Genomic DNA, 12,125 nt, shown 5'->3' on the forward strand with positions numbered 1-12,125 from the left:
TACATAAGGAACCCATTCAGCGTTGCGTCTCCTAAGGTGTAGCACCTGAAACTCAGCCACAGGTCTAATTTGATGCCATCTAAGCCGATACAACTCAGTTAAAATACTTGCCCTGCACCTAGAAGAGAACTTCATAGCCTTGAATTTGCCTTTCCCATCCGTCCTAACATTGATAGTAAACTCACCACCAACACTCTCCGTATTCTCATCCCTCCCAATCAAAGGTGAAGCACCATCAAAATTACTTCCAGTATCATAAGAATTAGTAACAGCAAGAGTATTAGGATCAAGCGTGACGATTCCACCGCCCGAAATACAAAGGATCCTCTTGTAACGACCCCTCCAGGAATGTTTAACAACAAGATACCTAGCAAGATACTCGGGCTCTTCGACAACAGCAGTTGTAGACGCGACGGTGGCTCTAGAGACGGAGTCCATAGTGCGATCAGATCCGACGGCGGTCACGGAATCGATGAACTGTAAGGTGTGGTTTCGAGGAGCATTACCACCACGTAGAAAATCCCAGAAACCTACCCTGGTATGATCGGAAACGCCAGGATAATGGCGGGGATGAGACTGATTCGCCCCCAGTTCTTTAACTAGATATAGTTAAAAGCCACAGCGGCTACGAGAGAGATCCCTTGCAACAAATCGGATCCAGAATTTCGGAAAGCTTAAACCCTAATTTCTCATATGAAAGAAACCTCGGGAAGAAGATGACTGCGAATCGGATGCAAAATTCGGTGAAGGATCGATCAGAAGCAAAAAAAAATCGATCTGAGAAGAGAAAAGAGTCGCGAAATTGGTGAGATGGTTTTTACAGTCTGACGACGAGACGACTTTGTAATGTATGTATGTAATGTATGAGAGAGGAGAGGGGTTAAAGAAGAAAAAGCCGTAAGAAGGCCATTTCTTTGGTTTGATTCGGTGTCGCTCCTCCGCTGCAATCATCCATTTGTTTTTTTTTTTCCTTTTCCGCGGATTAAACGTGTGTCAAAATAAAATCGTGTAGTTAAAAAAATAGGACATAGTATTAAAATAATGTGAAATTTAAGAAAATCAGAAAACAAATATCAAAGCTACAAAATAATAATGATAAAAATATCATTATTTTAAATTATGATCTTTTTGGTTAAATTATTTTAAAAATATCCGGTAAATAATCCAGATTTTAGTAGATATCCAGGCTACTAAAATTCAAATTTAGGATAAACTAAAGAGAAATACCCTAAATTACTAAATGTCTCACTGTGTCACTGTTGTATTCTTCTCTCTGCCATTTCTCAACCTCTACCGTGAAAAAAACAAAAAGTTTCCAACAATATTAACTGCTTTTCTCTTCAACATATGTGTGGTAAATGACTTATATTTAGCAATACATGATATAAAAATAAGTCGGAACAATTTGTGTAATCGGAAAAAAATGTCCAAATGCTCTCTTGGAGTCTCATGATACTTGTCATAAGCCTAATCTTTATATATATATATATATATCTTTACACTTAAAACCGTAATCTTAAAAGGCTCCTGATGTTATAAAATGAATGCCATTGGTGCCTAACGTAGTCATACTGTATCCACTTTATGTCACTTATGTCAGCTTGTAGGATCCACAGAGAGATTAAATTAGGTGAATTTGCAGCCAACCACATCTTCGGGCTAGAACGTGATCATGATGGGCCTTTTGTGTTGACGTCCAATATATATACGCTGAAGAACAGAAATGGAACAATGTAAGAAACGTAGCTTCCCAAAAGAATGTGTTCGGGCAGAAAGGTTGTACCCGGATTGACTTGAACACAGGGAAATGACATGAGTTTATCACTTAAGAATACTGTATGAGGTAAGAGTAAAAGTCATGGCTGGAGATGAGAATGTATTGTGAGAGTAGGCACCCTTCTGAGAACAACGCTAATCCCAATCTTAAACATCGATTCACCGACAGTAAAATTTGGAAAAAGTGTGCCAAAAAAACAGATTTGTGTCCATTCATTGAGAAACAAAATAAATTTGACCACAAGTTCTCATGCACGCCCTTGTTTCTATGTCTCTTAAAACAAAAACTTTTTCAACACAAATTAGTAAACATTACAACAATCACATCGTTTGGAGATGCAAACCGCCTTTCCTATGTCACTCACTCACTCCTTGAAGTCATCCTTGTCATCTGCCGGAATTGGTTGGTTTCTCCAGAACACGGCCAAGCCACTCCCGCCAAGCTGCAGAATGCCATTGAACATAAATTACACTTTGTAAATTCACAAGTCAACTTTTGTGAAATGGCTACGAAAACTTACCGCCATACAGACAACACTGACTGCAGAAGGAACAGCAACTAGAGGGTTTGTGAAATGCTTTTGTGCAAGCAAGAACCCGAGCGCTGAACTCTGCAGTTTGCAAAAATNTCGCGAAATTGGTGAGATGGTTTTTACAGTCTGACGACGAGACGACTTTGTAATGTATGTATGTAATGTATGAGAGAGGAGAGGGGTTAAAGAAGAAAAAGCCGTAAGAAGGCCATTTCTTTGGTTTGATTCGGTGTCGCTCCTCCGCTGCAATCATCCATTTGTTTTTTTTTTTCCTTTTCCGCGGATTAAACGTGTGTCAAAATAAAATCGTGTAGTTAAAAAAATAGGACATAGTATTAAAATAATGTGAAATTTAAGAAAATCAGAAAACAAATATCAAAGCTACAAAATAATAATGATAAAAATATCATTATTTTAAATTATGATCTTTTTGGTTAAATTATTTTAAAAATATCCGGTAAATAATCCAGATTTTAGTAGATATCCAGGCTACTAAAATTCAAATTTAGGATAAACTAAAGAGAAATACCCTAAATTACTAAATGTCTCACTGTGTCACTGTTGTATTCTTCTCTCTGCCATTTCTCAACCTCTACCGTGAAAAAAACAAAAAGTTTCCAACAATATTAACTGCTTTTCTCTTCAACATATGTGTGGTAAATGACTTATATTTAGCAATACATGATATAAAAATAAGTCGGAACAATTTGTGTAATCGGAAAAAAATGTCCAAATGCTCTCTTGGAGTCTCATGATACTTGTCATAAGCCTAATCTTTATATATATATATATATATCTTTACACTTAAAACCGTAATCTTAAAAGGCTCCTGATGTTATAAAATGAATGCCATTGGTGCCTAACGTAGTCATACTGTATCCACTTTATGTCACTTATGTCAGCTTGTAGGATCCACAGAGAGATTAAATTAGGTGAATTTGCAGCCAACCACATCTTCGGGCTAGAACGTGATCATGATGGGCCTTTTGTGTTGACGTCCAATATATATACGCTGAAGAACAGAAATGGAACAATGTAAGAAACGTAGCTTCCCAAAAGAATGTGTTCGGGCAGAAAGGTTGTACCCGGATTGACTTGAACACAGGGAAATGACATGAGTTTATCACTTAAGAATACTGTATGAGGTAAGAGTAAAAGTCATGGCTGGAGATGAGAATGTATTGTGAGAGTAGGCACCCTTCTGAGAACAACGCTAATCCCAATCTTAAACATCGATTCACCGACAGTAAAATTTGGAAAAAGTGTGCCAAAAAAACAGATTTGTGTCCATTCATTGAGAAACAAAATAAATTTGACCACAAGTTCTCATGCACGCCCTTGTTTCTATGTCTCTTAAAACAAAAACTTTTTCAACACAAATTAGTAAACATTACAACAATCACATCGTTTGGAGATGCAAACCGCCTTTCCTATGTCACTCACTCACTCCTTGAAGTCATCCTTGTCATCTGCCGGAATTGGTTGGTTTCTCCAGAACACGGCCAAGCCACTCCCGCCAAGCTGCAGAATGCCATTGAACATAAATTACACTTTGTAAATTCACAAGTCAACTTTTGTGAAATGGCTACGAAAACTTACCGCCATACAGACAACACTGACTGCAGAAGGAACAGCAACTAGAGGGTTTGTGAAATGCTTTTGTGCAAGCAAGAACCCGAGCGCTGAACTCTGCAGTTTGCAAAAATGAAAATTTCTTAAAAGGAATCCCTTACAAAGCTTAGCTAGAAAACGGCAATTTATATGGTCGAGGAGAAAGTAACATACTTGCATTCCACATTCTATAGAAATGGTGCGCGAAGTGGACTCGCCGAAAGAAAACTTAGAAATCCAGTAGCCAATAGCAAAGGCTGCAGCATGAAGGACTGCCACCGGGAGTATAAGTTGAGCTCCTTGGGTTTTCAAAACCTCTGAAACTTGTCCAATCTTTTCAGAAGAGACAAAGGTAATAATCAGTCTCAAAACTCAACTGAAGACATCTCTCTGGACTATGGACATACTTATATGAACTACTTACAGGGCTGGCGCAGAGAAGGGTGGTCAGAATGACTCCAATTAGAGGCGTCACTGTTATGATCTTTGATGTAAATTTAGGAAAGAACTCGTTGGCCAGAACTATTGCACAATGCAGAAAAAGACATTAGTCCCTAAGGATATACAGGCCAAATTCATTATCTGGAAAAACTGGCACCATACTTACCTCCAACTATAGTAGGCACCAACACTACTTGAAAAGTACTAATAGCAAGTCCCTGATATAGAAACATGAATCCGTAAGCTTTCGTTTTAGCATTTCTTTACTGTTTCGCTTCTTTTTATTCTAAATCATTCAACAACTTTTACTGAACCATGTTGATTCATATTTTGGCTTAATGAAATGTTATCTTATTAGCTACAGTTACTTTGCATGAATTAATTCAAAATATTTATAAAGAAAACTCACAGCAGCATCAACGGGAACAAGCTGGCCAGCAAGAAGCTTAGTGAGAAGAGGAGTCATTATAATAGCCCCGATGGTTGAACACCTAATAAATTAGCGCGAACATTATGTTAAAAATTTGAGGCCTTCCACCACATTTAAAAACGGGAAAATAAAAAGGAAAAGAAGTGAAGAAATAGAAGTATACGTAGTCATCAGTACAGAGAGCGCCACATTCCCCTTGGAAATGTAGGTAGCAACATTTGACGCTTGTCCTCCAGGGCAGCATGAGACTAGGATAAGACCAGTCGCAAGAGGTGCTGAAAGCTTAAGAGTCTAAAATAAAAACACAGAAAAAGTTTGTATTAGTCGCCTCCTCAACAATCATCATCCAAATACCCATAGAACAAGTTCATAGCAATCCTATCTACAGCAGGAATCCCTCAAAAAGTGAGTGAGTATGCCAGGAAATGTTGCTGTAAAAAGAAATGTTGATTCAACCTAAGAAGAAAGTGATATTTGAATACGTAACAACAGCCAAATCTAGGTTTAATCAACTACCAACTACTAATATATCAATAACTTGGTTAGAGCGTATACACACTAGAGAAGTAAAAACGAATAGAACCAATATCAAAAGAACAGAGTCATCCATAATATTGAATAAGTATCCATTTCAGAGCAGCAAATAGAGCTTAAGGGGATAGACATTAGTGGAAACATACCATTGCAATGAGAAAACCTAGAACTGGCTTGATCAAGTATTGAGCAAGAAAACCAACACCCACCTGCAGAATAAGGACTCTCAACGTTAAACAGGTAATGTGTCAAACAGAGCAAATAAAATACACTGTTATTAATTGGCTCTCACCGTCCATGGATTACGTAAACATCTTCTGAAATCTTCAAACGTAAGAGTTAATCCCATGGAGAGCATAAGAAATCCAAGACCTAGAGTAAAGAGATCTGTTTCCAACCATGTAACCTAGAACAAAACTTAATCTATTAGCCCCAAAAGAACACAGATCTCTATAGATAAAAACAAGAACAAAGAAGCATAAAAATAAGACATACTAAAGACGGCTTGAAGATGCCAACAAGTGTTCCCAAAATAACCTGCACAACGAAACCACATTGCACCATATCAGTTATCAAATGCATATAAAAGTTTCAAACTTGATCAAAGAAAAGGTATAAAAGAAGTACCCAAAGTGGAAAAAGGGTTGTCAAAAGCTCAATAGTCTTCTCATACTGACTAAGTTCCTTAGGAGTACTCTCAGGTACATCACCTGCAGCAGCCTTACACACAACACTACTACTCCTGTAAATTAACAAACTTTAATGAACACCCAGAAATAACGAGATCATTTCATTTCAATCCACATCTAACTTCTCTGCAAAGTTCTAATCTCAATTCCACAAAATAACCTGGAGGAGGTTGTTGTTGCTTCAAGAGCAGAGACAGGACGTAATGGTTTACTATTCTGAATCCTCAAACTAATCCCAGAGCTACGAACAGAAACCAACTTGGGAGAATCTGAACAAAAAATAATAATAAATCAGCAAAAAGAGACTGTAGAAATCTGAATCAAGAGAAGTTACTGATGATGATTATATAGAAGATACCCAAAAGAGTTTGAGCTCTGCTCCTCCTCGTAGCAGGAACCCAACAAGTGTTGATTCTGCATTGACTTAATTTGCCATCTGTTGGCAAAATCCTAGAAATGGAGGCCATTTTTGTGGTCGAGAGAGGGTTTTAGGATGTTGGGTGAATCAGAAAAGATGAAATTGAGACATCTCCAAATAAGGAGGAGGAGGTAATAAGGGGTTTTGTGGGAGTGATGTGGGAGACGAGAGCCACACATTCTCCTGCCCCCCCTTTCTTCTTCAATCCTATCTGAAAAATATCTCAACATTTTTGGGTCGATTCTTACAAATTTCAACTCTTTCCCATTNTTTCAACTCTTTCCTTTTTTTTTTTTTTTTTGTCGTCACTTCCATGATATGTTTTTAAAATCATTTAATAAGTTTTCATTGCGTAACTCTTCTCTTGATCTTGTAAGCTGTTGTCAAAAAAAAAAAAACTCTTCTCTTATAACAAATCCGGATTTCCGGAATCCAAATTGAACCAAACCAAGATTTGAGGGTTGGTTAACCGGTTGAGTAATAAGAGTGGACCAATCGGCTAGTTTTTAGTGGCTTTGGTTATTTAGTCTTTTTGGTTGCCAATTTGTATGTTTCAACATTTTTACATTTGAAACTTTTACATTTTTGGTTTTGTTACGACTTACGATACGTAAGATAAGATTAAATCTAGTTTCGGTTTGTTTACACTAAAATCGTCAAGTTAAAAATATAACAAAATTAATCATATCCTTACATAGCCCTCCCATAAAAACATTTTCTCATTGATTTTCTTGTTTATCTAATATTTGTTTTGCTTTGTTACTTAATGAATAAATTACTCATTATAGGACTGAGACTGGCTATAAAATACCATGTCCATGTGAGATACTTGCGTGCACTAGTGAATAGTTTAGATTATTGTATCAAACACCAGAAGGCCAATACTATAAGACAAACAAGCCTATGATTTTAGTCCATGTAATTAATTAGGTCTTCTAACTTTCTAAGCAGTAGATTCATATAACTTTTCTTTTTATTCACATAACTTTTCTTTTTAATCATATAACTTTTGTTGGTGAGTTTGAATAAAAAAATATATTAGCGAACACGTGAGATTACGATGTTATCTCTTACATAATCCCAAAAGGATATCCAGCTTACCTCCATTAAATCCATTTCTACATTCTTTAGGTTTAACCCCTGTTTAACACAGCTTTTCATAGTTAAAGAAGAAAATAAAACATTACTTAAACGTTCTTCAAGTGATGTTTTTGACTTTTTTTCCTATAAATATGCAAGCTAAAACCTAATAGACATTCTAGCCCGGCCTATCTTGAATTTGGTGTTTTATGACTTTGGTCAACCTGGCCTATAAAAATTCTGGATTAGGATTTTCCCATTTTTATGAATTGGCTAATGATCATGGTGCTTTGTTAAATTATAAATAATAGAATCATCATTAATTGTATAGTTTTTATTTAGATATATATATACCAAAATTTCCTAAAAAATAAAAATATCTAGATCCAAACCAAACCAAACCAAAATTCGTATTATACACCCCTTCCCCTTAGCATCACCTCTTCATATTGAACATTAATCTTACGTTATATATCAAAAACCTTCCAACTATGTATTTCATGGTAAACTAGTCAATTTGCGTTAACCAACTTTACTATATCTTCTTCACTCATTCGCTAAACTCTTTCTTTGGTTCTCCTTGTCTTGTCTTTTCCTTTCTTCTCCTTTTTTTTTTTTTAACATGGTTGCTTTCAATTCGACACTTCTACCAGTACAAGTTTCATGGCATAACACAATGTTAAGCCTACATATGAATCTTGATATATATATATATATATATATATATATATATATATATATGTGAACAAGTTGTACGTACTGAAATGATTGGCGCAAGATTCAAAAAATCAAAACCCATTCCACAACTTCGAAACCTTTTGATTTTTTTCACCATTCTTTTGAAACCTTTATTTAAAAAATATATATTTTGTCATCACACCAATATTATGCACAATTTATTCTAACCAATAACCACTAAACATGTTAGGATTGACTTTGTACATGTCTTAAATACATGAATTGGAAATTCGATTTCTAACACGAAAATGATAGAACCAGAACAGACCAAATTAAAAGTCATAAGTTTCCAGCTCATTTTGACATTTGTGGTTACAAGTCACACACTAATAAATAAACGTTTGAAATCTTCGAAAAAAGACAGTGCTATAATTAATTAAAAATCAATAGGGGGAAAAATCCGGTGAGAGGAAAGTAGAATGTTGCTAGAATCAATAAAAATCATAGTTTTGGTTTTTTCTTATTGATTGGTTTTTATTTAATGCTTTTTTAATTTTTTATATTTTTTATCTGATTTCCAATTGTTTAATTGCTTTAAACAATATTTAAGATACACTTAACACAATACATTTAAATCACACATTAAAATAAAATTATAACTGAAAATAAAATAAATTATACATTAATCATATTTCACTACTCAATTTTATTCAAACACAATAAATTATAATTGTAACTCTCGTAATTCTATTCTAAATATAATTTACACTAATTCTTATCATATAAATAAGCATTCTCTCATTTTCTCATTTTCTCATATTGACATTCTTTTGCTTTTTAATTTTCACATTAGCTCATTCTCTTCCACAATACCTCAAATCATTTTTTTTTTTTTTTTGTTTTCGATTTCTTATTTTTGTTGTATGGGTTACACAAAACCAAATGAAATATCATTCTAAATTTTTAATGGTAAATTTTAATTTTAGAGAATACATGATATATATTTACATTGTTCTTATTTTTAAAGATTCATCTCCATTATCTAATTTGGATTATCATCTTATAAGTAATCATTCTCTCCTCCTCTCCCACTAATATCAAATGTTGTTATATGTCATATGTGTTGTAAGAGTTTGATTCTATATTTTAATTTTGAAAGTATTATATATATTTAACATTGTTTTCAATTTTTAAAATTAAATTAATCTTTGGGATTTTTATTGCATCTCATATGATTTTATAAGGTTTCACTCTCTCCTTATTGGTCAATTTGGCATTTAATTTCTAAAAAATTATATTTATTTTAATTAAATAAAAATGTAATAGTGTACATTAATCTATACTTTAAATCCACACTTTACTACTAAATTGTAACTGCAATTCTATAAATTATGAATTGACTTTTTCTATTCATTTTCACTAAAACACACTATAAATTATAATTGTAACTCTTCTAATGAAATTATTTTAGAAATGTAACTTTCATCCTTGAAATTCTATAAATAACCATTCTCACATCATCATCCACCATATCACAAATTCTAAATATTTTCTTTTTTTTCAATGTATTTCTTCATTCCTTCTTTCTCTTCTTATTATTTTCAATTTTCAATTACATATGTATAATAAAATTTTAGTGGCTGTAAAAAAAAAAATTATCGAAGCAGATTCAACAACACTAATTTCAACCAAAGCCCAATGAGGGAATCAAGCTAAAGAAATCATCTTCATACATACATATATATATATATATATATATATATTTTAAAGTATGCAATGTTTTAACAAAGTTAACTATTATAATAGAATTATTAAATCAAAATTTTTTACTCTCTCTTAACTCCAATTATTTTTTTTGAGAATTTGTATACTCATCATTATAGTTAGTTCTTGTGATCCAAAATATAATTATATAATGATCATTATAATGTTTCTTTAATTCAAAATTTTGTAATTTAATGATTTTCTATATAAAAAACAATTTGATATTCCATTTCCAAAAATTTTACTACAAAGAGGAAATCATTAGAATTTAACCTAGCAATATAGCTTAAATTAAGGTGAAAATAAAAGAGATTATAAATTAAATTAATATTTGGGATTTTTAATTGATATTTCAAAAATAATTTTTCAAATTAATTATTAAATGTTGTAGGTGAATTTTGAATATCATAGTAAATTTTTATTTTTATTATTAACAATATTTTTTCATAACTGGTAATATTTTTTTTGATTTGAATAAATAAAGTGTATTATTGACATTTAGGAAATTTTTTTGTTATATATGTATTTTTAAGGATAATTTCAAAAATACATCTTTTTCAATACTAGTTTCAGAAAGTTCTCATAGTTTTATTATTATTATATAAAGTAAAATAAATTAGCATAACTAATATAACAACCCGCGCATATACGCGGGATATTACCTAGTAAAATTAATAGGTACATTTATATAAAATAGACTAGTATAGTATCCCTCCTAATCCAACGGTCCATTTATACATGTCCCCTTTGCACATGTCAAAGATAAATAATACAAACAAGTATAAGTGTAGGTATTTATTAGTTGTGAGAGTTTGAGAGAGACTATTTTATTTTCTTTCTCTCTTTTTTTTCTTCTTTCTTGCAAGTTAATCAGTTTAAATCAGTTTTTTCCAAATTTAGGATAGTTTTGGTTAAAAGATTTAGAATCTATACAAAGAAAACAAAAAAGGTTGTTTAGACTAGTTCTAATGATATAATTACAATTCGATTGAACCGATATCTTTTAATCTATCAAATTTTGTATCTTCCATACTCAAAAATAATTATATATATATATAAATAAATTTGTTTTAAAAACTCTTTATATTTTTAAAAATATTTTAACAAATATGACTAAGGACATTACGATATTTGAGTCAAATAATTATTTTAGATATAAAAATAATTAATACGTTTGGATATATATAATTATATATTAAATATCTTAGATATACTGCATTTCGATTTTCCGTTAAACTTTTGACACATTTAAAAAAAGAAACCATATAGATTTAATTTGTATGACTATCTATCTTCATATATATATATATATATATATATATCACTGGTTCGATTCGGTTTTTTTTTGGTTTCATGTAATTTAATTCGTGGCCTACAGGAAAAGAGATAGTACTATTACATTATTTTACGTTTATATGATTATATCCACACACACATAAAATATAAAACAATTTGTGTTTTTGTTTGTCCTTTTTCTTTTTTCCCGCTAAGCATTAATGAGCCTCACTCCTTCTCAACTGTTATTTCACTTTAACGTACACATGAGAGAGAGAGAGAGAGACCAGCAAAAAAAAAAAACACAAGAGAAAGAGAGAGAGAAAAGAAAGAAAGAAAAAGTTCCCGCATTAATGGTGGCGTCACCTACCAGTGGTGAGAGATTAATGTGAAGAAGAAGAAGAAGAAGAAGAAGAGATAGAGATAGAGAGAGAAAAGAAACCAAACCAAACCAAACCAAACCAAATCTACACTCACACTAACAATATCTCCTTCTCTCTCTCTCTCTCTTTTGTCTTGCGCCGCGGAGAATGTGGAACTCGGCGGAGAACGCGTTCTCGCGTTCGACGTCGTTTAGAGACGAAATAGAAGACGAAGAAGAGCTCCGTTGGGCGGCGTTGCAGCGTCTGCCTACATACTCGCGTATCCGCCGAGGTATCTTCAGGGATATGATTGGTGAGTCTAAAGAGATCCAAATTGGTAACCTTGAAGCTAGCGAACAACGTCTACTCCTCGATCGCCTCGTCAATTCCGTCGAAAACGATCCTCAACTGTTCTTCGCTCGTGTTCGGAAGCGATTCGACGCGTAAGCAAAACAAAAAACTCTTTCAACTTGTAATTAATTGTTGATGCATTTCTCTTTTCTGAGTAGTAATTTATGTTTTTTTTTTTTTTGG

The 12,125-nt window shown here is 32.9% G+C and overlaps 3 protein-coding genes and 1 long non-coding RNA gene across 4 annotated transcripts in view; all 4 read right to left on the bottom strand.

Annotated features, from left to right (window-relative positions):
- LOC104705118 (dnaJ homolog subfamily C GRV2-like) overlaps positions 1 to 512 on the bottom strand; it is a 2,049-nt gene extending 1,537 nt beyond the window's left edge. Inside the window, exon 1 of the mRNA XM_010421103.2 lies at positions 119 to 512. Within this exon, the coding sequence (XP_010419405.1) occupies positions 119 to 438 (320 nt within the window). The 5' untranslated portion in view covers positions 439 to 512. The remainder of the gene's footprint in view (positions 1 to 118) is intronic.
- The window catches only part of LOC104703503 (dnaJ homolog subfamily C GRV2-like), a 17,115-nt gene extending 16,196 nt beyond the window's left edge, over positions 1 to 919 (bottom strand). The window contains exon 1 of the mRNA XM_010419531.2: positions 510 to 919. The gene's annotated coding sequence lies outside the window, so the exon portion shown is untranslated. The remainder of the gene's footprint in view (positions 1 to 509) is intronic.
- Positions 1,951 to 2,396, bottom strand: LOC104703504. The gene is made up of 2 exons (XR_754213.2): positions 2,298 to 2,396; positions 1,951 to 2,219 (listed from the first exon to the last, which is right to left on the bottom strand). It is a non-coding gene; the product is annotated as an uncharacterized LOC104703504 (long non-coding RNA).
- On the bottom strand, positions 3,562 to 6,636 carry LOC104703506 (sodium/pyruvate cotransporter BASS2, chloroplastic). Its single transcript, XM_010419532.2, has 13 exons — positions 6,373 to 6,636; positions 6,175 to 6,283; positions 5,953 to 6,067; positions 5,821 to 5,862; positions 5,618 to 5,731; positions 5,472 to 5,534; positions 4,955 to 5,082; positions 4,771 to 4,852; positions 4,528 to 4,579; positions 4,345 to 4,442; positions 4,095 to 4,253; positions 3,909 to 3,998; positions 3,562 to 3,830 (listed from the first exon to the last, which is right to left on the bottom strand). The coding sequence occupies exons 1-13, from the start codon at positions 6,479 to 6,481 to the stop codon at positions 3,753 to 3,755; spliced, it is 1,239 nt and encodes a 412-aa protein (XP_010417834.1). The 5' UTR covers positions 6,482 to 6,636; the 3' UTR covers positions 3,562 to 3,752.

Source organism: Camelina sativa, chromosome 7 (genome assembly GCF_000633955.1).
Source record: "Camelina sativa cultivar DH55 chromosome 7, Cs, whole genome shotgun sequence".
Classification (NCBI taxonomy): domain Eukaryota; kingdom Viridiplantae; phylum Streptophyta; class Magnoliopsida; order Brassicales; family Brassicaceae; genus Camelina; species Camelina sativa.

Excerpts from the sequence above, each read along its gene's own strand:
- LOC104703506 (XM_010419532.2), bottom strand. The coding sequence starts at position 6,481 with ATGGCCTCCATTTCTAGGATTTTGCCAACAGATGGCAAATTAAGTCAA. Across the intron at positions 6,068-6,174 it reads GCAACAACAACCTCCTCCAG|GAGTAGTAGTGTTGTGTGTA; the intron begins GTTATTTTGTGG and ends GTTAATTTACAG. Across the intron at positions 5,732-5,820 it reads GCATCTTCAAGCCGTCTTTA|GTTACATGGTTGGAAACAGA; the intron begins GTATGTCTTATT and ends GTTTTGTTCTAG.